The 27,146-nt window shown below is 41.2% G+C and overlaps 2 protein-coding genes across 16 annotated transcripts in view; one reads left to right on the forward strand and one right to left on the reverse strand.

Moving 5' to 3' along the window:
- Nucleotides 1-27,146, forward strand: part of ZZZ3 (zinc finger ZZ-type containing 3) — a 138,430-nt gene that overhangs the window by 99,151 nt on the left and 12,133 nt on the right. For 7 of the 12 annotated variants that reach the window (XM_019919608.3, XM_019919601.3, XM_019919604.3 and 4 more), the window contains 2 exons: nucleotides 1,493-1,593; nucleotides 1,907-3,200. In XM_019919608.3, coding sequence (XP_019775167.1) covers nucleotides 1,493-1,593; nucleotides 1,907-2,051 — 246 coding nt within the window. In that variant the 3' untranslated portion in view covers nucleotides 2,052-3,200. Of the gene's footprint in view, nucleotides 1-1,492; nucleotides 1,594-1,906; nucleotides 3,201-6,300; nucleotides 7,361-20,119; nucleotides 21,803-27,146 lie in introns of those variants that run through there. The other 5 variants (XR_002173105.3, XR_002173104.3, XM_073788192.1 and 2 more) reach the window with 5 other exon arrangements.
- AK5 (adenylate kinase 5) overlaps nucleotides 7,493-27,146 on the reverse strand; it is a 237,057-nt gene continuing 217,403 nt past the window's right edge. Inside the window, exons 13-14 of one of the 4 annotated variants that reach the window (XM_033864681.2) lie at nucleotides 23,304-23,492; nucleotides 7,493-8,809 (exon numbers count right to left, since the gene is read on the reverse strand). In XM_033864681.2, the coding sequence (XP_033720572.1) occupies nucleotides 8,741-8,809; nucleotides 23,304-23,492 (258 nt within the window). In that variant the 3' untranslated portion in view covers nucleotides 7,493-8,740. Of the gene's footprint in view, nucleotides 8,810-22,852; nucleotides 23,493-27,146 lie in introns of those variants that run through there. The other 3 variants (XM_073788205.1, XM_033864687.2, XM_073788201.1) reach the window with 3 other exon arrangements.

Here is a 27,146-nt window from a genome sequence, read left to right on the forward strand (position 1 = left end):
ATAAGTGATTTAGAGAAGTTAAATGAGTGAATTAGTTGAGTGTGACTAGTGTGCATACTGGAGAGTAGTGAGAGGCTATTTAGTTGCCTTGGAAATTTTGCTAAGGAGTTTAAACTCTTCTAAAATGTTGGAGAAACTTTGAAGGATTTTAAGCAGAGTGACATGAAATTTGCATTTTGGAAAGATCATTCTATTTTCTTAAACAATACAACCCTTAGGAAGGCAGTGGGTTTAGAGTGGATAACTCTTAATTCTGACTACAGTATTGTTAAATTCTTTAAATATAATTTGTTCATGTATATTTTTTATGTAATTGAGAAAAAATTAAGTGAAGGGGGAAAAAGATCATTCTGGCATTAGTATGGAGAATGGATAGGAAGAAAGCAAGGCTGAGGGCAGGGAGACTAGTTGGAGATTCTCTTCATTAATTTAGACAAAAGATGAGAATGTCCTGAACTTGACTGGTGGCTGTAGAAATAGAGAGATTGACAGGTTTGAGAACACCTTAGATGTTAGAACTGGCTATACTTGGTGGGATTGGAGGAAGTAAAATTGAGACCATGAACTACAGATTTGCTGGTAGTGGTATACATAAAAGTACTGATGTGTGCTGTGACTTAATAAATTTAAAACAAAATTCTTATACCTCTGATCCTCTGGAGTTGCTATTAGCCAGAATATATTAAATGATTTTCTTTTCTAGATCTTTCAGTGGTCCTGCTTCTCCATTTAGAGATTTTCCTAATTGACAGCTGTGTCTTTCCAGGAAGAAACTCTCTCCACTTCTCATAAGTTTGTTGTAAGACCCAGCTGTGGCTTGTTTGCCAGTCTGTCAGCCACTCTAGTTGGCCTGATGATCAAAGAAACTAGAAATGAGATTTACTTTGATTTCCAAGATTGCGCAGAACACACGGAGGGCTACCACACTGCCACAACACTGAGAAAGAGCTAAATTTGCCTTTTCTTCATGGTGGGCGTTGGTTATTAGGAGCCTTCAAGGCTTTGGAAAGTAACTCAGTAAGGTGAAAGTTCAGAGAGGATTTTGTGTTCAGTTGGGTTTATGTTAGCTGTGGTATCCTGTTTTAAATAGTTCTGTAACATATTTGGATAGTTTTAACAATGGTATTAAGTCAGTGGTTCTAAATCCCAGTCATTGTACACTGGTCTGAGGTACCTTTCAAGTCAATAGCTACTAATAATCAAATGCCCAAGTTTGCAGATGATTTACTTAAGATTTTTAAAAATAAATTAAAGCATATTATGATGTTCCTCTCACCCATCTGTATTGTAACTCAATCTTGAATGGATAGAGTTTCAGCTAGTTTGCTAGAAATTGTGCCTAACTTATAACCATTTTTTGTGTTATCCCACTATCTTGTGCATGGGGAGAGAGGAGAGAATGTTTATGTGCACATTATGTGTTGCCCAGCAGGAAAAAAGAAAGCTTGAGAACAATATAGTTTAATACTTTTTCTCTCTGAATCTTTAATAGTGTGATAACTGTGGCATAGAACCTATCCAGGGTGTTCGGTGGCACTGCCAGGATTGTCCTCCAGAAATGTCTTTGGATTTCTGTGATTCTTGTTCAGACTGGTAAGTGTTATCTATCATTGTAAGTCTTAAATTTTGACAAGAGCTTCTCAGACACTAGTGAGTTTGATTTCTAAACTGCTTAGAAAATCACCACATTTAATGGGTTGAACTTTGTTGCTCTAGACAATTAAGAAATTTTCCTTAATGACACCATATCTCAAGTAACTTTCCATTAGAGATTTTGAGAGATTATTGGATTTAAACAGGTAGAGCTGTGAGGAAGTTTGATAATATCTAGACCAAAGTGCATCCAATGCCATGTAATGATGTGTTTGTATGTGTGTGTGTGTGTGTGTGTGTGTTTTCTTTTCAGCCTTCATGAAACAGATATTCACAAGGAAGATCACCAACTAGAACCTGTTTATAGGTCAGAGACATTCTTAGACAGAGACTACTGTGTGTCCCAGGGCACCAGTTATAATTACCTTGACCCAAACTACTTTCCAGCAAACAGATGACATGGAAGAGAACATCATATACTAGTCCTCTTCAACACATAGCAATGGTATCATTGTGAATTATGTGCACAGTTTGGAAAGATTCTCTACTTTCCCTGAAATGACACTCACAGCATGACAGCTTCCTGAGTGTTCTCGTCAACAGCTCTGCACCGTTGTGGCTCTAGATCACTGTTCAGCAGCTGAACATTCCTGGTGAGCAAAAGGGTTTCCCTGGTGAAATTCGCGCCACCACCTTAAAGCCTTTTAGGTGGTGATCTTAAATGGGTGAGATGGAAATGAGAGCACATATTAAAGAGAGAGTAAATTCCAAAGGTTTCAAAGAACTTGGTCATAAATATGCTAATGAGAAGACAAAGTATTTATATTAAAACAGTTTAGTAGCTTTCAGTTTTGTGAAAATAGTTTCCAGCACAGAAACTGACTTCCTTAGACAAAGTTTTAACCAATGATGGTGTTTGCTTCTAGGATATATACACTTTAAAAGAACTCACTGTCCCAGTGATGGCCGCTGATGGCCTTTAGTAAATTGGAGCTGCTTAACCATGTTGATGTCTAATTTCTTTTAACCACAATGAACTGTCCTTATTACCAACAGTGAAGCACTACAGGAGGCAACTGTGGCATTGCTTCCTTAACCAACTCATGGTGTGTGAATGTTATAAAATTGTCACTCAGATATATTTTTTAAATGTAATGTTATATAAGATGATCATGTGATGTGTACAAACTATGGTGAAAAGTGCCAGTGGTAGTAACCGTGTAAAGTCTCTAATTCACAACATTAATTCCTTTAAAATACACAGCCTTCTGCCTCTGTATTTGGAGTTGTCAGTGCAACTCATAGAAGAAAACTGCCTAATAGAAAAATCATATATATGGTAATAATTTCCCTCTTTTGTAGTCTGCACAAGATCCATAAAAGATTGTATTTTTATTACTATTTAAACAAGTGATTAAATTTAGTCTGTGCAGTGAGCAAGAGTTCACATGCATTCTTTTATACTGCTGGATTTTGTTGTGCATCATTTAAAACATTTTGTATGTTTCTTCTTATCTGTGTATACAGTATGTTCTTGAATAATGTTCATTTGTCAGAAGAACTGTGAGAAATAAACTATGTGGATACTGTCTGTTTATATTATAGAATGCTTGTTGTGACTTCCTTCGGTTAGATTTTGGATTTTATTTTTACTAGTATTAAAACCAAAACAATTTTTTTAAGGTTTTTTTTTTTTTCCTTTACCTATCTGTCCATTAAAAAAGAGTAAGGACTATATGATGGAAAAGAAGGTAAACTTGAGAAGCTCTGTAAAAGATGGTAATGTTTTCACTCAGTGTGTGTGCTGAAACACTAAACTAGGTTAACAAAAAAGAATATGTACCATGGTTAAAGAAAAAGACAATTATTAATGTCCAGATGTGAAAACTAAACTTAGGTTGAAAACTTTTAACCTAACTATCATCCTTTCTGATGAAATAAGCCCCCCATGTGTTAAATAAGTGGTTTTTGAAAATCGCTGTATTCCCTGGAAATTATTATTGACTACTGGAAAAGAAAATATAAATATTCTAAGATTGATTAAGTATACTGACGCAATTTTTAGAGTCTCCTGTTTTTTCCAATTTTAAATCAAGGGGACATTATTTACCAGTCCTCTTCAATACATTGCAGGGTACTGAAATAATACCCTGAATTCTTTCAATTGAGAAAAGTAATACAGTTTTAACTATAGAAATATGAGAATTTTAAAGTAATATATTGATTAAAGAATACTGATGATTTTGATAAAATATATCACATCAGAAGAAAAGGAAATGGACTTGAATTAGAGTTTTTGCTCTGGAATTATTAGTTGGGGCAAGAAGAGGGGAATCATTAACATTCTGGGCATTTGGCTATTATACTTCAAGTGAATATGCCAGAGATCTACCTTCAACTTGTAGTAAAGTTGAAGTAGCACTTGATGGTAACTTCTGTGTTTGCATAGAAGTAATACCAGTCAGTTTTGGAGAACCATTCAGAGCCATTCAGAAATCCCATAAAGTATGAAGTATGCTTTGAAAGAGTGATACAATTGATATTTATATAAGCAGAATAGACAAAATAAATCCACTTAAATGTATTTTTTAAGGACAAAGATTTTGAGAATTTTGAGTAACAAAATTTTCTGCTTGAGCAAAGATGTGTTTGTTTTGCATTTTTCAGCTCCAAGCAAATAGTCCTCATGGCTTTAAAAGGGTAGTAGTAGTGGTAATGTGTTTTGTTGTTGTTTTAATGTGAGGACTGCAGGAATGCACAGGGCTCTCATTTGCAAGTAGGCCTTCCATCTCCTACATAGAAGCATTGGTTGTGAAAGACAACATAGACCTACTTATTAAAGCATCACTTATTTAGTAGTATTCAGTAGGTCAGTTGTATTTCCTGAAATATTCTGCTCAAGTTATTTGCTAAGAACTGAAGGAACTTTTAATGACACCTAAAACCACTGCTTTAATGTTTTTAGGCAGAGGGGATTTTGGTTGGTGTGTGATGTGTGCTAAGAATAATAGCAAACACTGATAGAGTGCTTGTTATGTGCCAAGCAAGCATACAGTAACGAATTTAATCTTACAACCTTATGAGGCAGGTTCATTTTTATCCTGTTTTCATATGAGGAAATCTAGCCAGAGAGGTTAAGTAACTTGCCCAAGGTCATATAGTTAGTAAAGTGGTGATGCTTAGATTTTAGCCCAGACAGATTGCTTCAGAGTCAGCATCTGAGCAAGAATGTTCCCTTTGTGTCAGGGGTCTCAGAGATGGTGGAGGTGGAGGTGTGCAGGAGTTGCTTTTCTGTCTTCTCTTCTGGTGCGGTATGCACCCTAGAGTACAGACGTGAGCACACGTCCAGGTTTATAGCTCAGAATAGAGCAGCATATCTGTGGATGGGGAAACCCATCGATCTGTGAAACCGTCTGCCCCATGACGAATTAGGAAAACACATAATTTACATATTCTAATTTGACAGCAAACATGTGGTCATGAGGCTTTAGGCAAAGCTGGGACTGAAGACTTGGGTCTTCTGCCTCAGGTACGATTTGTTTCCATGCATGTTTGGTGCCTCTCACTTAACCTAATAGTATGCTGTGTCCATTTTTCTCTCCTTTTCTCTTTTGTTTAAATTAAATTGCAGAACACAACAATTTACTGAGGTATGAGGAACATTTTTTTTATGAAATTAAAAAAATAATATATGACATGTATTAAGGATAAATACTTTGCGAATTTCTATGGTAGTTATAAACATAAGAGTGGCATGCTGTATAAACTATACTTCTTACTGTGGATAACAGAGTTTGAAGGGCATTATTCTAGGTACACTGGGTAGATTGAAAGCCTCCAGATAACAAGTAGATTTTTACACAAGATTATGTCCTATTTAGGTTCTAAAGGTTTGTTTTTATTTCACATCTTGAAGAAAAATGGGCTTCTGTTTATATGATCCCGGAAAAAAAAAAAAAAAACCTTTTCCCCTACAGTTCAAGTAGCTGATTAAATGGATTTTTGAGCATGGTGTCACATTTAGCTCCGTGAGAACAGAGACCATCTGTGTCTATATTTATCCCTAGGGCCTGGCTCTTAGTAGATTCTCAATAAATATTTATTGGTAGTAGGACCAATGTTTTGGTTACATTTTTCTCTAGGAAGTTAGAGAAACCACCTGTGTCTGAGTGTGTCTGTGAGTGCATCTGTGGGACCCTTAGAGGGTTTGCCTCAGGAGATCTCCTTTACGGGGCTCTGGGAGGAATAAAGGATCATTACATCCTATTTTATCTGGAGGATGTGGTTCAAACCTGGGTGGCTGAGATTTTGGTTCTCTCTGGGACCCCATTTTCTGCCATGTTTTTAGAGTGATATAATGTTAACTAGCATGGCAATTCTGGGTCCTAGTCTCAGTTGTGGAAGTGAGACCCTCAACAAACGTTGACAAAGAGCTGCCTCTTATTGAGCACTAGGAACTAGTAAATGATTTACATGTATTATTAACCTGCTTAATCAGCACAGCACCTCTATGAGGTTGCTTACTATTGTGACCTCCATGGTACAGATGAGAAAACTAAGGTTCAGAGGATTTAAATGTTAGTTCTCCATAATGACTGCTATGTGTGGGACTGAGGATACAGAGCCTTGCCCTTCTGAAGCTTATATTCTAATGCCGAAGACCTGCGGTAAACAAGTAAATAAAAAGTACTATGTAATTTTATGCAGACATAAATGCTGTGAAGAAAAATAATGCTTGAAAAAAAAAATGATGGACGAATCGGGACCAGCCTGCCATTTAGAGGGAATAATCAAAGAACACCTCAACAACAAGGGTAAATTTGAACAGAGACCTAAATGGAGTGAGGAAGTTAGCCTTGTGGATAATCTGGAGGAAGAGGCAGAAGGATAGCAAGGGCAAGGGCCCTGATCCAGTAGAGAGCTTAGCTTGTTCAGGCAACGTGAAGAGGGCCAGTGTAGCTTGAACCAAATGAGCAAGAGGAGAGTGGTAGTTGTTGAGGTGAGAGAGGGCAGAGGGCCAGATCAGGTGAGGCCCTGAATGTAGATCATTGTAAAGGAGTTTGGACTGTGTTCTGATGTCTTCTACATACAGACAAGGTCTTCTTCCGAGGGGCAGAGACCTCTAAGGTCCTTTCCTGCTTTAGTGACTTCAGTGATGTCATATCAAGCCATTCAAGTCAGTCGACCTGTTTTAACAGTTCTGTAGAAGACTTGCTTTGCACCTCTAGATACTCTTCTTCCGGGCAAAGCCATTTACCCCTGCTGATCTTTTTCAAGAGGGTGGCCAACTGCAGCCATAAAAGCCATGGCTGGGCTTGTCTGCTGCCCTGCTGTCTATCAAAGCTGTGGTGGGCATGGGCTGTTGACCAATATGTGGTATGTGTTTAAAGAATGTTAATTCCTACAAAGAGTCACTTTGTGTTTTCTGGCACAACTGATGATTTTCATCCTGTAACTCTCTTTTTCTAATTTACTCAAATACTCCTTGTCTTCCCCTGTAGAGAGTGTTACAACTCGGGGTAGTAATGAAGTATTTGACAACCGTGTGAGTTGTAGGAACATGCCCCTTTTTGTTAATAGAGGCGTAATTGTAACCAAAGAAATTTAATTTCTTCTTTAGCAAACACTGACATTTCTGTTTAAGAATGACTGCTAGAGTAAAAGGAAATACCATGTATCATGAATTACACTGGAAGTTCTTTCTGTAATAGCTCAAAACTGGCCTATGGCCAAAATTAAAACCATATGAGCATATCATAAATCTCAACTCTTACTGTGTTTGCTTCTAATTCTGTTTGGAATAAGGCTTCAAGTGCTTTCCAGAATGATGTGAGTTACAAATAAATAGAAAAAAGTTATCCTGTGTTCCATTTACTTTATTTATACATATCCATTTCAAGAAAAAAAAAAGATTTTAAAAATACAGTTCTGTCCCAGAAATGGATCCTTATCTGCACAACCATTGAAGAAAAAAAAAAATCATGCAAACGGAAACTGTGGTCTTTTCTAGTGACTGAATGGAAGATGCAGTTATTCCAGTAGAATATATAAGAAACTCTTATTTGGCAACTGATAGCACAAAAGAGAAACCAAACTTCACCAGTTTGGTTTGAGGAAACACAGTTTTACATACGGATAAAAGGTTTGCAAACCCCTGGAAAAGGCCTGTATGGAACAAATACAGCACTGGTATCTGTTAAACATGGTGTACTGACATGCCCTTTCCACCCACGTCAGTTTTGTTACTATATTTCTTACTTGCTTGGTAACTAGATAATCATTTAAAACCAAAGCCATAAGTTGACATTAGTCCAGTGAATGTGATACCAAACCACCGCATGCTTTTAAATTCTGTTTGGTCATTGGTTTTAACGTATAATTCCCCAAATGCACCACCAGGTATAGAAGAGACTAGGTTATTAGATAATTTATCCAATTTGTTCACTTAGCCAATACGACACTATTCCAAGTAGCCAGTATCATAGAAATGAATAGAGAAATGTTACCGGTGACTAGTCTAGATTTTGCTATCTTGGAAAAGCTATACAATTTCACATACAAAAAAGCTCTTATCACATTTTTTCAAATTTAATCAAATTTCTTATGAACAATTTGTGTTGTCTCGTCAACCCAATCTCTTCAGCTCTGAGCTGGATGAGTCTTGAGGAAACGTCCAGAGGAAGAGGCTCAGGCCTGCCCCCCATCTTAAGGGCCTTAATCAGGTAACAAGAGATAGATCTTCAGAAGAGGAAGGAAGATGTGACAGGGCGTTAGGGATGCTAACTCCTCCCTATCTGCAGAGAGTAGAACCGAATGATCAGACCCTAGTAAGTCCTGAAGGCACAACTGACACAGATGGGCACTGCACTGCTGTTCATGTACTAATTTAGCTCAGAGGTGATAGAAAAGTGTGCTGCTGTGAGTGCAGACAGCTGTCTGACTTAGGAGGAAAAGGTTGGATAATACCAAATACACCATGCATGATTTCCAGACACCTCTCAGGTCAAGCTGGGAAGCAGACAGCAATGTCAGGATTTGGGGGCGGGGGGCATACAAAAGGTTTAAATGGAAACATACAGTGTTAAGGGATGAACTTTTAATATTTTTCTCTGTCTCCACTCTCCTTAACATACATGCATTTTTGCCTTCAGAAAATAGAGTCAATAGCTGTGCAGAGTTGAAGAAAAACTTCCTCTGGCGTCCCCTCTGCATTTATCTGTGTTAAAAAGGAAAGAAAGAGAAAGTTAGTCTTAAGAAATGTTTTTAAATAAGGCCACTTTTAGTAATAAAAAAGATTACCTGCTTATAAGTTGCTGTGCAAAAATTTAAAACACAGGACTCCAAAATCACAGAGAAAAGAGTAGTTGTTTAAAAACTAGGTGCCTAATTAAAAAAACAAGACACGACTACACACCTATTAGAATGGGCAAAATCTAAAACACGTCATCAAATACTGGTGAGGATGTGAAGCAACAGGAACTCTCATTCTTTGCTGATGGGAATGCGGAAGGGTACAGTCACTTGGGGAAAGAGTTTGGCGGTTTCTTACAAATTAAACACGCTTAGCATATGATCCGGCAGCCTGTGCTCTGGTACTTACCCAAAGGAGTAGAACACGTATGTCCGCACAAAATCCTGCACACACGTTTATAGGAGCTTTATTCATGATTGCCAAAACTTGGAAGCAACCGAGATGTCCTTAGGTGAGTGGATAAATAAACTGTGGTACATCCAAACAATGGGATATTATTTAGTGCTCAAAAGAAATGAGCTCTCAAGCCATGAAAAGACTTGGAGGAAACTTAAATGCATATTACTAAATGAAAGAAGCCAATCTTAAAAGGCTGCATACAATATGATATAATGGAAAAATGGCAAAACTGTGGAGACAGTAGAAAACGTCGAGAGCTGGGGGGGAGAGAGGAATGAGTAGGTGGAACACAGGATTTTTATTGTAGTGAAACTATTCTGTGTGATATTATAATGGTGGATACATGTCGCTATACATTTGTCAAAACCCATAGAACGTGCAACGCCAAGAGTGAACCCTAATGTAAACTATGGACTTTGAGTGGTGATGATGTGTTGATGTAGGTTCATCAGTTATAACGAATGTGCTACTTCTGTGTGGGATATTTTTGTTCTGGGGGGGGTTTTTTGGCCACACCGTGCGGCTTACAGGATCTCTGTTCCCCGACCACGGATTGAACCCAGGCCCCCTGCAGTGAGAGCTCGGAATCCTAACCGCTAGGCCACCGGGGAACTCCGTGTGGAATGTTGATAGTGGGAGAGGTTGAGTGTGTTTTGGGACACGGGGAATATGAGAACTCTACTTTGTGCTCAATTTTGCTGTGAACCTACAGCCCGTCTAACAACAACAGCAAGAGCTAGGTGCTTATTGAGGTAGATAAAGTATTGTTAAAGGTCACGGAAAGGCTTTGAGTTAGTTAAAATGAGACCTTATGAGTGTTCTGGAGTGTTTGGAGCAGGGTAGGAATAGGGCAGAGGTTGGGGGATGAGAAGGACGGGTGTGGAAAAGAAAGCAAAAGTTGAGACCTCAACTTGCAGGTGTGCTAAGTGCTAAGGGCAGAGCCCTCTTGGAGATTGTTGATACGCCAGGGCAAGGAGCCAACAACAGAGGGAGTAGGAGGGAGCTGATTTCCTGGGCATGAAGGCACTACCACCCGCTCCTCTCAAAATTTCCTAATATTGTGCCAACCACTGAGATTTGTCCCACCACACATGTAGCATCCATAGAGAGTAGAGGCCTGGTGATGCGAATGAGACTCATGGAGGGGGCGGGGTTGTGAGCTTGCTAAAATGCAGCTTTTTCATACTTCATCTCCAGAGGTTCTCATTTGGTGAGTTTCGGCTGGGCCTTCTAATCCGCGAATTTAATCAAGTTCTACAAATGATTTTGATGTGGATCATCTCGGACCACACTCTGAGAAACTCTAGATGATTGCTTCAGTTCCTGTCTACCTTCTTTGTGCAGACGAGTTTTGATTTCACAACCCCTGGGATTCCAGAGGTAGAATGAATGCTCAAAAGGAAAAAAAAAAAAAAAAAAAGTACACATTTAGGGACTTCCCTGGTGGTCCAGTGGGTAAGACTCCACGCTCCCAATGCAAGGGGGCCCGGGTTCAATCCCGGGTCAGGGAACTAGATCCCACATGCCACAACTAAGAGTTCGCACGCCACAACAAAGATCCCGTGTGCAACTAAGACCCGGCACAGCCAGATAAAAAAAAAAAAGTAAATGTTTAAATATCCTAGAAAATAGATAATAACGATGTTTGCAGAAGCATTGTTTGTAGTAGTCCCAAACCGGAAAAAGTGCAAATGTCCATCAGCAGTAGATGGATAAATAAATTGTGGCATAGTCATATAATGGAATACTATAGTAATGGAAAAAACAAACAAACTACAGCTACATCCAGCAACATGGATTAATCTCACAAGGTTGAGGGAAAGAAGTTGAAAAAATATGCATTCAGTACGATTCAATTTATATGAAGTTCAAAAATGAGCAAAGCTAAATTATATCGATTAGGGATCCATACATAGATGATAAAACCACAGTGAACCAGGGAAATAATTATCATAAAAGTCAGGATGGTGGTTACTTCCTGGGGAGAAGAAGGGAGATTTGACTGGGAGGGAGAGACATGTGGCAGAGCTTCTGTGACTGTCTGCTGTTTCTTGACCTGCATGGTGACTACACGGTGTTCATTTTATAATTCTTCAAATTTTACATGTAACTTTTACACATTCCTGTATGTATGCTGTATCTCACAAGGAAAAAATAAAACTTAAAAACATTTTTTCAGCTTCTACCCCTCTTCCCCATAAACGTGTCATACTTGATCCTTACAGGAGGGTTAAAGAGCAACCCGCAGTTGGTTTGTCTCCCTGGCTGGCGGCTCTCCATCTGGGGGGCAGGGACGTTGCTGTTTTCTGTCCCTCATAGCACCTTGCTTGTTGCTTTACCTCTTCTTCTTTTCCCTTTCAACCAACAAACATCTTCTGGGTGCCAACAATATATTACATGCTGGAGAAACCACGGTGAAATGGACATAATGGTCCTGCTCTCAAGGAGCTCACAGCTCAAGGGTAAAGACAAACAACAGGAGTTCACGCTGTTGTCAGGTAAGCACAGGAGCTCTGGATAAAGGGATACTTTACACCATCTTGGGAGGGCAGGAAGCTTCCTGAGGAAAGTTGTCGTCGTCATCATCATTTAAAATAATACACTTTACTACTAATGAAGCATAAGTGCTATTTTTTTTCACTTCCACCCTTGCTTTACTTTCTCGCTTCCTTTTCTCCCCTCCCTCCTGCCCTCTCTTAATCCCGTCCATCCCTCCATCCCTGCTTTGCTCACTCCCTCACTCCCTACTGGGCTCCCTCCATCTATCACACCGTCCCTTTTCTGCTCCTCTCTCATTCCCTCTCCTCTCACTTGCTCCCTTCTTCCAACCCCTGCTCCATCCTCCCCTCCTCCCTAGCACAAGTGCTTTTAAGCAAACAGGTAATTCTAACAATGATCTTAGGCGACAGGTATTGTTATCCCCATTTCACAGATGATGAAACTCAGGTCCTGAAAGATGAATTAAATTGCCCAAGGTCATACAGCTAAGCAAGTGTCAGACACCTGTTTCAAACCCAGGTCTCTGACTCCAAAGTCCTTGTACTTGTTGACTGCATCCTTGTATATTACATCCACCAGTTCAAAATAGCTGGATGGTTGAACTTAGTGGGAGTAGCAAGGAGTGAAGCTGGAATAATAAAAAGAGGTTGACTATAAAGAGGCTAATAGACTATTATATAAGAATAATGAGGAGTCGGGTAATGGTTTTTAAGGAATAGGTTGACATAATCAAACAGAAACATTTGTTTCCTCAGAGATTGGCTCTAGATAGGTATCTAGAAAGTATCCTCTAGATATCCAGTGATCCCACTCCTGGGCATATATTTGGAGAAAACTATAATTCGAAAAGATACATGCACCCCAATGTTCACAGCAGCATTATTTACAATAGTCAAGACATGGAAGCAACCTAAGTGTCCATTGACAGATGAATGGATAAAGAAGATGTGGTACATATATACAATGGGATATTACTCAGCCATTAAAGAAGAGTGAAATAATGCCATTCGCAGCAACATGGAGGGACCTAGAGATTATCATACTAAGTGAAGTAAGTCAGACAGAGAAAGACAAATATCATATGATATCGCTTATATGTGGAATCTAAAAAAAAAATGATGCAAATGAACTTATTTACAAAGCAGAAATAGACTCATAGACATAGAAAATAAATTTATGGCTACCAAAGGGGAAAGGCACAGGGGAGGGATAAATTAGGAGTTTGGGATTAAAATATACACACTGCCTTATGTAAAGTAGATAACCAGGGACTTCACTGGTGGTCCAGTGGTTAAGAATCCATCTTGCAATGCAGGGTTGCAATGCAGGGGACCCTGGTTCGATCCCGGGTCAGGGAACTAAGATCCCACATGCCGTGGGGCAACTAAGCCCTCATGCTGCAACTACAGAGCCCAGGTGTCATAACTAGAGAGCCTGTATGCCACAACTAGAGAGAAGCCCACGCACCACAATGAAGAGCCCGCATGCTGCAACGAAAGATCCCGTGTGCCACAACTAAGACCCAAAGCAGCCGATAAATAAATAAATATTTTTAAAAATTAAAAAAATAAAAGAGATAACCAACAAGGACCTACTGTATAGCACAGGGAACTATACTCAATATCTTGTAATAACCTATAATGGAAAAGAATCTAAAAAATGAATATAAATATATATGTATAACAATCACTTTGCTGTACACCTGAAACTAACACAACATCGTAAATCAACTGTATTTCAATTAAAAAAAAAAAGTACCCTCACTTTCCCATTCCTTCTTCACTTTCCTCACAGAAACAGGCTATTGTAGGAGCAGAAACACACTCTTGGAGCCCATTTTCTGACCCACTATCTGGACTTTATAGAAAGATATGGATTCTCTCTTGTAAAAGCCGGGCAACTTGGTTTCAGAAACAAGGGCTAATGAGCACAAGCATCTGAAGGGCGACACTTGATACTTTCTGACGTCTGAGACTGGGAGGCAGAAGGCTTTGCAGCGGGATCTTGTCAATCAGGCCAAGGCTGATGTTTGGGGGAAGCTGCAAGCTGGGTTGAGGGAGTGAGTCATGCCCTGGAGCTTTAGCTGAGCCATCTCCCGCTTCTATTTCCATCCAAAACCTCCCTCTTCATTTTGCTTTGTGGCTTAAATCCAGGCCTTTATTTATTTAATTAAATAAAAGAAAGCTGCTCATTGCCGTCCAGAGTCACGTGCTGTGGTGTGTGCCTCTGTGGAGCCTAAGGACGTGAGGAGATTTCAAGACAGAATCAAATAATGAGACTTTCTAGATGCAAAAAGCAGCCTTTGACTTGGGTGAGTGGGAAATATATGAAGTTAATCTGAGACCCTCATTAGGCCCAAGAAGCAGAATTCTGAGAAGAAAAATTGCGAGGCAATGAGATAACATCTTTTTTCTTATAGAAGCTCTGTGTGTGTGTGGCCGGGGGGGAGGTATAGACTGGATTTTTATGGAGCAAAGGAGAGCCCAACTGAACTGAGTGGGATCAAAGCCCTCTGTCTACTCTCCAGATTTCTCCTTCAGTTCTTCAGAGATGACCTGATCATTTCCTGAAGCTCATCTAATTCCCACGTGGGGAATATTTTAAGAGAACAACAAGTGGTTTTTATATTTTCATATCTAACTGTGGAACTCATAGGAAATGGAAAAGAACCAACTTCCTAAGTGCTTTCTAAGCTATAGGAACTATTCTTAGTGCTTACAACTTGAGTAAATTTAAATGAGCTCACAAGGTGCTAGTGTTTAGTCCTTGATGAACAGATAAGAATCCTGTATAATTAGCATACTGATTGTACAGTGTGAAGAGAACTTCCTCAGCAATTGTGCAAACTCGAAAATAAGGTGTCCTCCCACATACGGTAAGTTTTCACCCCATAATCAATGTGATAATATTAATTTACAGCAACCCTTTTTTCCCATGAAGAGTAAAAGTAAGCTTCATGATCTTTTCCCAAAGGATCTCCAATTCTGAATCAGCAGAGTCAGAATGTATGAGGTTTTCATATATTTAATTTAATTGAAAACCAGGTGAGTGGATTTGCTTCTGACTTGAAGAATTTATCACTTTTGGTCTGAGACTTGATATAAAATCCTGCAGTAAGTGATACCCTGATCAATATACAAAAGATTTTTTTAAATAAATAAACTAAAGGCAAGTGAACAGGAAATATGATTAAATTTCTGAGGTTTCACCTGACTTCTGGAAGGAAAAGTAGAGCAGTCAGAGATAGTATTTCTGCCCAGCCATCAGCAGAACAGATTGCAAATTAGGAAAGTAGTTACACCACCTTGGGAATTGCACGTTTTGTCTACTCTTTAGTTCCTTGAATTTATGAACCGTAAAACAGTTGGCTGGGGCATATACCCTGAGAAAACCATAATTCAAAAAGAGTCATGTTGGGCTTCCCTGGTGGCGCAGTGGTTGGGAGTCCGCCTGCTGATGCAGGGGACACAGTTTCGTGCCCCGGTCCGGGAAGATCCCGCATGCCGCAGAGCAGCTGGACCCGTGAGCCATGGTCGCTGAGCCTGAGTGTCCGGAGCCTGTGCTCCGCAACGGGAGAGGCCACAACAATGAGAAGCCACAACAATGAGAGCGTGGTGCCCAGCCATGGCCAAGCCCTTCACATGCAGCACTTGTGCACGTCTCTGGACAATCATTAGATGCGCTGTTCCAAAGCCGGGGTCATGGAAAAGGCTGCCCCTGGGGAGTTGTCCATTTCAGAGATCTGGTCAGGCCACACATTACTCCTCACTCTCAAGGCCTTAGAAAGAAGGAGGACTATGTACACCTTTACTTTAGAGAGCTTTAAGGACAAGCTTTAGCAAAAATACAAGGATGATTCATAATCTGCACATTAATGATGGTTCTATACACAGGACTTCCAAAGTACCAGCAGTTTGTCCATTTAAAATGTTACCTGCTACTCCCTTTCCTTCTTTCTCTTCCTCTCAATTCTGTCTGTAGTTTAAATTTGACTAACATCTTCTCACAGACATGAAAAAACAAAAAAACAAAAAACGGTCCTTTCTTAAAGTGACTTTTCTAAAACAGATCTGATCAGCCATGTCCCTGCTTGAAATTAGTGGTTCCCTTCATTACTTGCAGTACTTAGTTCAAACTTTCTAGAAGAGGCTAGAACTATCCAGGACACAGTAAACACTAGCCACAGGTGGCTACTGAACACTTGAAATGTGGCTAGTATAAATGAGGAATTAAGTTTTTGATATTCTATAATTAAAGTGAATCTAACTTTTAAAACTAATATTTGACTCAATTATTGGAACATTAAAAAATATATTTGGGTCTTCCCTGGTGGCGCAGTGGTTGAGAGTCCGCCTGCCGATGCAGAGGACACGGGTTCGTTCCCCGGTCCGGGAAGATCCCACATGCCGCGGAGCAGCTGGGCCCGTGAGCCATGGCCGCTGAGCCTGCGCGTCCGGAGCCTGTGCTCCGCAACGGGAGAGGCCACAACAGTGAGAGGCCCACATACCACCACCAAAAAAAAAAAAAAAAAAAAAAAAAAAAAAAAAAAAAAAAACAATATATATATATATATATATATATATATATATATATTTGAACAAGTTGGGTATGTGAAATCTACCTTTTCAACTGGAAATTTTATGAGATACAAATACCATTCTAGTATTTCTGATGAAAATTTAGGATCTGAATTGAGATATGCTTAAATACCAGATTTTGAAGACATAGATTGAAAAAAGAATATAAAACCATCTCATTAATGATTTTTTATATTGATTACATGTTAAAATGATAACATTTAGGCTATATTAGGTTAAATAAAATATATTGTTAAATTAATCTCACTTGTTTCTTTTTATCTTTTTTTGGTTAATGCGACTGCTAGGAAATTGTAAATTACCTATTTGGCCCAGATTATATCTCTGTTGGACAATGCTGATCTAGAATATTTATTGTATGAAGGAGGAATGAAGCCTCTACTTTGCTTTTTAGTCAAGTCTTCGCATGATCCAACAGTTCCACTTCTGGGTATTTACCCGAAGAAAACAAAAACACTAATTTGAAAACATATGCATCATTATTCACGATAGCCAAGATTCGGAAGCAACCTTAACGTCCACCAGTAGATGAATGGATAAAGAAGATGTGGTACATAAACAATGGAATACTACTCAGCCATAAAAAGAATGAACTCTTGCCATCTGTGACAACATAGATGGATCTAGAGGATATTATGCTAAGTGAAATAAGTCAAGACAGAGAAAGACAAATACCGCATGATCTCATTTATATGTGGAATCTAAGAAACAAAACAAGCAAACAAAACAAAATAAAAACAGACTCATAGACACAGAGAGAAAATGGGTGGTTGTCAGAAGGGAGGGGAAGGGGGTTTCGGGAGGTTGGCCCAAATTGGTGAAGGAGATTAAGAGGTACACACTTCCAGTTATAAAATAGATAAGTCATGGGGATGTGATATACAGCCTAAGGAATATGTTCAACAATACTGTAGTGACTTGGTAAGGGGACAGATGGTCACTAGATTCATTATGGTGATCATTTTGTAATGTATTTGAATTTCAAATCACTATGTTGTACACCTGAAACTAACGTTATATTGTGGCTACTAGAAAATTTAAAATTACACATACGGCTCACATTTAATTTCCATTGGATGGCACTGGGGTAGAAGGAAGAGAGTTACGTGTTCTTGAGAAAAACAAGGAACAGCGGTACATAAAAAATACAGCAAACGTTCCTGAGTTAAAAAAAACTGTCATGCCATTGAAAATCAGTGAAAAGCAGACCTATATCTGGACTCCAGTTTTAAATTACACGGAAAAACATTAAAATTTTTTCTTTAAAGACGCTAGTTGAAAAAAGTTTACTTCCAAATTTGTTTTTGCCTTTTTTCCAGCACACTAAATGCTTCAAAACAATGGGGCAACGTTTACTGACTTGCCATAGAGAAATACTGTGACCTAAATTTTATATACAGTGAAACGGTTATTTGTGTAACAAACCACCATAGTGACATTCTCAGGTATTCGTGGAGAGATTGAACGAAAAATTAGGTCAAGAGTTATTTTAGCCAACTGAAAGAAGAATTTGAGTACAGAGCATTCAAGGTATAAAAGTAATCTGAGTTTTTCCTTGCCTTGTGCTAGGCTCCTATCTTAGGAATGCACTTGGCTAAGGGCTATCAAGTGGATTTTGCATCCAAGGGGTAAAATTTGATTCGATGCTGCCTTCTGCTTCCACTCCTTTCATGGAAGTTGCAGCAACTACATTTCTCATTCTTGATCCCTCAGTTCACAGGAAGTCTCCTGCCAGGTTGGATGACTACCCAGAACAATAAATGGGTACAGCCGTATTTTGGGACTTACTAAAAATGACTAAGCTATTTATGAAGTTGGGACACTGCAGCAGAAGAACTGTTGAACGAATAACTTATTTTCTCCTTTACAAAAGCCAAGTTGCCAAGGAACTGGATTTTCTGCATCTGTTGAATGCATGTTTAATGAGTCATTGGCCTCTCTTTTTATGTTTTAAATTGATTAAGACTAATAAATAACCCAGGGATGGATATCATCTGTTAACAGGACCACTTCCTCTATGGCCTGGGGGTATTTCTGGGCTTATGATGCCATGAGCAAAAAGTATATTAAAAAATCAAGAGGGCCTCGCTAGTGGTGCAGTGGTTGAGAATCCACCTGCCAATGCAGGGGACACAGGTTCGAGCCCTGGTTCAGGAAGATCCCACATGCCGTGGAGCAACTAAGCCTGTGCACCACAACTACTGAGCCTACGCTCTAGAGCCCACGAACCACAACTATGAGCCCCTGTGCCACAACTACTGAAGCCCGCGCGCTTAGAGCCCATGCTCTGCAACAAGAGAAGCCCACGCACCACAACGAAGAGTAGCCCCTGCTCACTGCAACTAAGGAAAGCCACGCACAGCTTGCACAGCAACAAAGAAACAAAGCAGCCGAAAATAAATAAATAAAATAAATAAATTTATTTTTAAAAAATGAAGAAACACAAATGTAAGAAAATATATCAAAATGTTCATTAATTGTTATCTTTGGGTTGAAGATTTCTGGATAATTTTTATCTTTATGCTCTTAAATTTTCTAGTTTCTTTTTTTTAAGTAGTTGTTACTTTTATCCTTAGCAAAAGGAGAGGTTTTAAATATCAATTTATACACTTCTGTACATGCCACTTGAGGAAGCTATTTCTGGAATTTCTCCCAGTTCACAAGATCTTCTCTTCTGGAAATTCCTTGTTCTCCCCTCAGTTTTTAGGGAAGAGTCCCAGGCAACCATGCAACCATGTTTTTATTAGTCAGGTCTTCATTCAAATGCTACCTCCTTAGAGACTTTCCAAGCACCTGTCTAAAGTCCCCACGCCTAACAAGTCACTCTGTTTTGTCTTATTCATAGAGCTAATCCTATTAGCAATTATTTTATTTTCTTGTCTACTGCTCTTCTCTTTTCAGTGAGGGACTTTGTCTTGTTTATTGCTGTGTCTCCACACGTGCTATGCGCTCAATAGAACAGCCACAACAAGTGAAAAAAAGCCCCACGTGACCCCGCCTGCCTGGCCATAGCTGATAGGACCAGGGACTGGAGCAAAACAAGGCCAATCAGAATACTTCTCTCTGGAATTTGGAGCTGTTGTGGTAACATGAACATGGAAGCTGCACATTTGCCATATTCTAGCTTCTGGGCCAGAGAAAGAGAAAAATCAAGATGAGAGAGAGAAGGAGGGAAAGACAGGTGTGAAGAGCATAGGGAAGACTGGTCCCACGGGCTTCCTGGACCTGCTGCATTTCAGCCTCGGTTCACATAACCTTACAAGTAAGCTCCGTGTTTCAGGTCAGGCCGGCTAGGGTTGGTGCCTCTTACCTACAACCTCATGAATATACCTGTGGTCACCATCATGCTTTAAAAATTCATAGCCAAAATATTTGAAGGAAATAATCCAGAATGTTTGCCTCTGAGTGATGGGACTACCTAGTTTTCTATATTTTCTAAAACAAGTCTGTGTTACTTTTATGATTACAAATATATGTTTTATGTTTTTTGTTTTTTTTCCCTGAGAAGCATGGAGTGACAGACCTAGGGTATTCCAGGAGATCCCATTCTGTCCATCCATTTTATTCTGCTGAGAGGTTTAGCTGTGAAATGACTCACCAAGTTCCCAAAGCTCATTCACACCACTGTGGCTTGGGTTTTCTTATACCCAGGCCAGTATTCTCTCTACCAGGCAACCTCTGGACAATTATTGTGCTGTTCACTTCAAAATGCTACATTTCAATTATTTCTTCAATAATAAATTCTCTCCCTCAAGGTGAAAAAAGCTTTCTCTTACAGGTCAACTCTAGTGAGTTGTGTGTGACTACCTGTATTGCTGTGTTGAGAGTTTCTGAGGCATCCAGACTGGGTAGGAAGGTAAGTACCACAGCTGACGAATGATGTCTGCCCTGAGTGCAAGGAGGAATGGAGTGACATGGATGAAAGTTCTAATTCTTTCTTAGACGCAGCGCAAAGCTGGCGTTGTGAGAGAGGAAAACGGAAGGTCAGGGGATCCATTTGGATCACATATACTTCTATCCCTTGGTTTATGTTACAAGAATTTCTAACTTTATTGTATGATGATGGCATAACAAAGACAAAGAGTAAGGCAGTGGCTATATAAGTTTTGCTTTGCTTTTTTATTACATTTGTTTGAAATTTCATTGCACTTTTCTAGCTAGTTGGAGGCCAAAAGGGCTGATTATCATTAGGCAGTAAATGTGTCAGGGGATGGATCGACCGTAAGCATAACTGGGCAACACAGGTCTGAGGGAAGTGCTTTTGGAGGGTCCTGTGTTTCTGGGCTGGACCACTGGGCAGCTCTAATTCCTAAAGAAATCTCACTAGCTACTGATCCATCTCACTTGCATCTTGAAGTGCATTCACCACCCCCATCTAGTTTAAGAAAATTTCTTGGGCTTCCCTGGTGGCGCAGTGGTTGAGAGTCCGCCTGCCGATGCCGGGGACACAGGTTTGTGCCCCGGTCCGGGAAGATCCCACATGCCACGGAGCAGCTGGGCCGGTGAGCCATGGCCGCTGAGCCTGCGCATCCGGAGCCTGTGCTCCGCAGCGGGAGAGGCCACAACAGTGAGAGGCCAGCGTACCGCAAAAAAAAAAAAAAAAAAAAAAAAAATTTGCCAAGTGGATCATACATGTGACCTCACCACAGACCCAACAGCCAGCATCTCCAAAATGGGGGGTGGGGTGGAGCTGCAGAGATGAGCCGCGTGGGACGGGAAACTCCCTTTCCCATTAACTTAGATATTAATTTCTAAGGAGGATTCCAGAAATCAGCTTTATCTGAGAACTTGCTTACCCCCGCATGCACGTGCCAGTCATTTGTGAGTGTGTAGAATTCAGGTTGGAATAATGCAGTATAGAGGTAAAAGGGCTTTTCTGACTCTGAATTACTTAGGGACTTTTCTCACCTCTGCAAATCTTGAAAGTGGAAGGTAATTTCCATGTGTGTTCTAGGCGGCACGAAGGGTGGAAATCACCAATCCTGGAAAGGCCTCTGCCACCTGAATTCTGAATTCTTAAGACCCTGCTCTTACATAGTGCACTTTTTGTTTGCTTGTTTCTAAACATCTAGGTCTTTGTTTTATGTAGCAACCGGAGGTTACATGAAGTACAGCAAATAGGATTCGTCTTGCTCATCAAGTCCTAGCAGTTGGAAGTAGCTGCCTGGCGCGCTGTGCTAACAACATCATGAGGCCACGTCTGGGTCTTGAGGAAAGCACCACGATGCCGTAGCAGTGCCTGCTGTGGGTGCAGAAGGCGGGGATGATCGCTCTCATGTCACATACATGACACCTCTGAGTTAAATCATGGGGCACCTTTCAGATTCGACACAGGGCTAAGTTCGTAGGAGTCTGGAAAATGGACCATTAACAGGCTCAGAAGATAAGAATTCATTATCAGTGGTTTTCCCCAAGGAATGGATCATGTAGCTGTCTCCAAGACAAGTTTGTTATTGATTGACTCATGTCTCCTTGTAACTTCCTGGGAAAAGCAGACAGTAGCTGTTCACTCTCTCTCCTCTGCATTGGGTCCTCAGGGTTTGGTTCCTGCATACTCCCCAGCCTCCCAGTGGTCTCCTGGCCTGACCTTCTTGGGACCCATGCTCCACAAGGCTGATGGAGGGAGCTTTCTAAATGGAAGCCCTGACTATGTCTGTCCCCTTTGGTAGTTCCCATCATCATCCTCAGGATAATTATTGGCTCCTATGATAGGTTCATCTTGATCTGGTCCTTGCTTGCCTCTCCACCTCCACCTCTTGTCGCTTGTTTCCTTGGCACTATATGTCACAGCCAAGCTCCTTCTGTGTGAGGTTCTGTGTGAGGTGCTCTGCTCCCCGTACAGCACCTGCACCTCGGGCTCAGCTTAGTTCTCCTCTGGTGAGCTTCCTCAGTGCCTTCTGTCTCCCCTCAGACCAGGTTAAAGGGCCCTTGGAACTCACTCTGTGCTTGCTTTGACCCCTTATTGTGACCCCAGGCGTGTCTCTCTCCCCTACTAAACCCAAGGCTCTAGCAGGCAAGAACCACATTTTATCACCTGCATCCAAACCACCAGGGCAGTGGATGGTCCATAGGAGGTGCTTGAGACATAGTTATTAAATGAGTGAATGAATGGGGATTGGGTAGTTTTCCCAAATTCATGAACTTAACAGGGACTCAGCATGGATTAGCGCTCATGATCATTGAGTTGACACCACCCATTTCCTCATCGTTTCACCTCATCTGCTCTCCTGGCCCCATATGCTGCTTCTCCCAATAACACTAGTCATTGCAAGAAACTGAGGCAGCCAAGGGCCAATTATGAACTAGGCAAAAATCTAGAAATGCAAAGTTGTTGAATTTTAGATCCAGACGAGACCTTCTGGATCCTCCTGTGCAGCTGAGGTCTGGGAGGCAGAACTTATGCCTCATCCATGCCTCCCTCCCTCCCTCTCCCCTCCCCCTCCCCTCCCCCTCCCTCCCTCCCCCTGTCCCTCCCTCCTTCCCTCTCTCCCTCTTTCTTGGAAATAGGACCGGTTTCCAGCAACCATAATGGCATCTATGAACATTGTATAGCCAGCTTTTCATGGTCCATATGATGACATACAAAAGTGAAGAGAGGGCTTCCCTGGTGGCGCAGTGGTTGAGAGTCCGCCTGCCGATGCAGGGAACACGGGTTCGTGCCCTTGTGCGGGAAGATCCCACATGTCACAGAGCGGCTGGGCCCGTGAGCCATGGCCGCTGAGCCTGCGCGTCTGGAGCCTGTGCTCCGCAACGGGAGAGGCCACAACAGTGAGAGGCCCGCGTACCACAAAAAAAAAAAAAAAGAAGTGAAGAGAGTAAGGGACCCATATTTTGGCCCAAATTGTGCAGCTATATGCAGTTCTAATTCCAAGATCCCTTAACCGAAATTTCCTATTTTTTTCTCTTTTTTTGAATAAAAAATGGGTGGCTGGTTCATTTTGGGGGGCTGTGAGGTGACTCACCTTACGTAGCTGTGTTTTTGTCTCATAGTAGGCGACCATAGGGATGGAGGCCCGGTAGTAGGTCTCAAGGCGCTTGGTGATAGCGGTTCTGTCGTCCGCGTGCGGGCTGCCCCCACTCCTCTGGAGAAGGCGGTTGGTCATGGTGTCTGCCGAGCAGTCCATACAGATCACCAAGCGAGGGTCTCCAATCTGGGGATGGGGAGGGGGCACAACATGCTCAGAAATTCCATTCAGCGAGGTTCTGGAAAGACCTGGGATCCCTAGTTCTTTACTTCTGCTTCCTCCCAGGGTCCCAGACCTACACTGTGGCAGAGTTGGGACAGGACATCACGGCTCCTTATTTCCATGTCAGCAGCTTTCCACAGGCTGCCTCAGAGCTGTCTCTTGTCCTCAGCTTTTAGGTCACCTCATGTAATGCAGGAATTGTATAGAATGCTACCCAATGCAGTCACAATCTGTCCTCCACACTAAGGGGAGGGGTGTGTGTGTGTTTGTGTGTGTGTGTGTGTGTGTGTGTGTGTGTGTGTGTGTGTGTGTGTGTGTGGTGTTTCCTGCTGGGAGCCCTGCCTGACCTACTGAGACAAGCTAATCACCTCTTTCTTTGTCCACCACTATATCTTACATGAGCCACCAGGAGCACAATGTGGCTGTGTCTGTACTACGTGGTGGTCAGTAGAGCATAATGGTTGAGCACACAAAGGTTCGAGTCAGGCAGCTGAGGGTCAAATCCTGGTGTGGTGACTTGTCTCCAAGATGGTCTTCATTGATTCATTACCTCCATGTACTTTAAGCTCTTCCCCCCATTGAGACATAGAGCCCATTCCTCTACCTCCTTGAATCTGAGCTGAACTGTAACTGACCAACAGAACATGGTGGAAATGATACCACATGCTTTTATTATTTATTTATTAATTTTTAACACCTTTATTGGAGTATAATTGCTTTACAATGGTGTGTGAGTTTCTGCTGTATAACAAGAGTGAATCAGTTATACATATACATATATCCCCATATCTCCTCCCTTTTGCATCTCCCGCCCACCCTCCCCATCCCACCCCTCTAGGTGGTCACAAAGCACCAAGCTGATCTCCCTGTGATATGCGGCTGCTTCCCACTAGCTATCTATTTTATATTTGGTAGTGTATATAAGTCCATGCCACTCTCTCACTTCGTCCCAGCTTACCCTTCCCCCTCCCTGTGTCCTCAAGTCCATTCTCTAGTAGGTCTGCATATTTATTCCCATCTTGCCCCTAGGTTCTTCATGACCATTTTTTTTTTTTAGATTCCAAATATATGTGTTAGCATACAGTATTTGTTTTTCTCTTTCTGACTTACTTCACTCTGTACAGTCTCTAGGTCCATCCACCTCACTACAAATAACTCAATTTCATTTCTTTTTATGGCTGAGTAATATTCCATTGTATATACGTGCCACATCTTCTTTATCCATTCATCTGTCGATGGACACTTAGGTCGCTTCCATGTCCTGGCTATTGTAAAGCCACATGCTTTTAGAAGCAAGATCATAAGAAGTTTTGCAGTTCCTGCCTGGTCAACTGCCATCTAAGATGTCCAGTGACTCTGACTGCTAGGCTGGGAGGAAGCCCAAGCTAGCCACACAGAGAGGCCATGTGGACAGAGATGCCTGACCAGACCTTGGCTGTTGTAGACATCCCAGCCCCTGCACCAGACATGTCTACTCAGCCTTACCAACTATCTGACTGCAGCTGAATAAAGGACCTCAAGCGAGAACCAGCCAGCTGAGCCCATCAACCCCCAGAACCCTATGAGAGAAAATAACAAATTGTTTCTTTAAGTTACCTGACTTCATCATTAACTAAAGGTGTCACTCAACTTCTCTGCACCCCCAACTTTCTCATTTGTTCAATGAGGATGATCACAGAATTGCTGTGAGGATTAAATACAATTAAATAAGGTAATGTAAGTAGATTGCTTGGCATATGGAAACACTTGGTAAGTATCAGTCACTATGTTATGTCCCGTATTGGGCTCTGATCTCTTTGTGTGTAGGCGTTAGGAATGCTCAGCTCCTGATCCCAAGTCTTGTATATAGTAGGTAACAAAGAAGTGTTTTCCCGAATGAGTGATAGTGTATGATCGGTAGTGTGTCTCTCCCTATCTCGCCATCCTTCCCTTAAAGTGTTCTTTTGCTTCTGATGTCTCTCTCTGGAGGATACCAACCTTGCCTCCACTACCAATCTCAACCCTGGATCAAAAGAAATTGTTGCTGTCTTCTGATCTTGCAATGTAAACGAAAGTTTACCGCCCCACTGTGGAAAGCGCCTGGGAGGGATGGGAACAAAGTCAGGGTAGGGGAGGACTTTAAGACAACATGCAGAGCCCTTAAGTTGTCAGTAAGTGCTGTTCAATGAGTTATCTACCCCCTCTGAAGGATGTACTTTAAGAAACAAAGTGGAAAAATTCTCCAAAATCTAGAAGAGTGAAATAAGCCTCTGGAACATGTCATCTAACTCTTCTGTCTTTATTAATGGAAAGAAAAAAAAAAAAAAAAGAGCATTTGAGCAGTAAGAAAGCTGGGTGAAAGTTTAGAAGACAATGACCCTTGTCCACCAGCAGAGGGCGAGCTTGGGAGGCAGCCTAGGGCTCAGTTACAGAGTTTGGCTCCTGGAGCAGTTTCCGGTCGGGGTTGTGTTTGGAGACTAGGCGAGTTTTCTTACTGTGGCGGTTTTCAGGGCACTTGTGAGGACACGGATGACAATTCAGGGACTCATTCAGGTACAAACAGAGATAATGTGTGTCTGAGCAGGAGCTGGCAGTAAATGAACCGAAATAAGTGCAGGACAGAGAGGGAGCTTCCACCTTGATTCTCAAAGTGTGGGCTGTGAACCAGCTGCACAGGCTTCATCTGGGAGCTTGTTAGAAATGCAGATGCTCAGGCACCATCCTCGACCTGCTGACTCTGGATTTTAAGAAGATCCCCAGGTGATTCTTCACAAAATAATACCTTGAGAAGCTGCTCTCCTGCCAAGATTGGGGTTTAACCTAACCTATTTCTCCTGGAGTCAGCACTCCCTTCCTGCATAAAAAGCTGTCAAGCAGCCATTCCATTTGGAAGTGGCCTGTACCACTGATTCTTTTTTTTTTTTAATTAATAGATTTTAAGTTTTAGGTTTACGGGAAAATTGAGCAGATAGTACAGAAAGTTACCATATAATTCCTCTCCCCTGGTTTCCCCTATGATGTCTTTAGGGTGGTACATTTGTTACAATTAATGAAACAATACTGAAGCATTAACTGAAGTCCATAGTTGACATTAAAGTTCATCCTTTGTGTTGTACATTCTATGGGTCTTGACAGTTGCATCATGTCATGGTCCACCATTATAGGATAATACGTAATACTTTTACCCCTCTGAAAATCTCCTGTGCTCTTCCTATCCATTCCTCCCTCTCTCTCTTCCCTAACCCTGGCAACTACTGATCTTTTTTTTTTTACTGTTTCTATAGAATTGCCTTTCCCAGAATATCATAGTGTTGAACTCATCCAGTGTGTAGCCTTTTCAGGCTGGCTTCTTTCACTTAGCAATATGCGTTTAAGTTTCTTCCATGTCCTTTCATGGCTTCAGAGGTCATTTCTTCCACTGATGCTTTTAACACCTATAAGTTTTTGAAATGTTTGAGTGAAATACCATCCAATCATTTTTCAAAACGCTTTGATATATTTCTTTAGAAAGTCCCTTGGAGTAGCTCTGCCTTTTTTCCCTGGACCATGGTTAGCCTCTAACACAGCGGTCCCCAACCTTTTTGGCACCAGGGATGCATTCGTGGAAGACAATTTTTCCACAGACACGTGGGGCGGAGG

This window comes from Tursiops truncatus, chromosome 1 (assembly GCF_011762595.2).
Source record: "Tursiops truncatus isolate mTurTru1 chromosome 1, mTurTru1.mat.Y, whole genome shotgun sequence".
NCBI lineage: Eukaryota > Metazoa > Chordata > Mammalia > Artiodactyla > Delphinidae > Tursiops > Tursiops truncatus.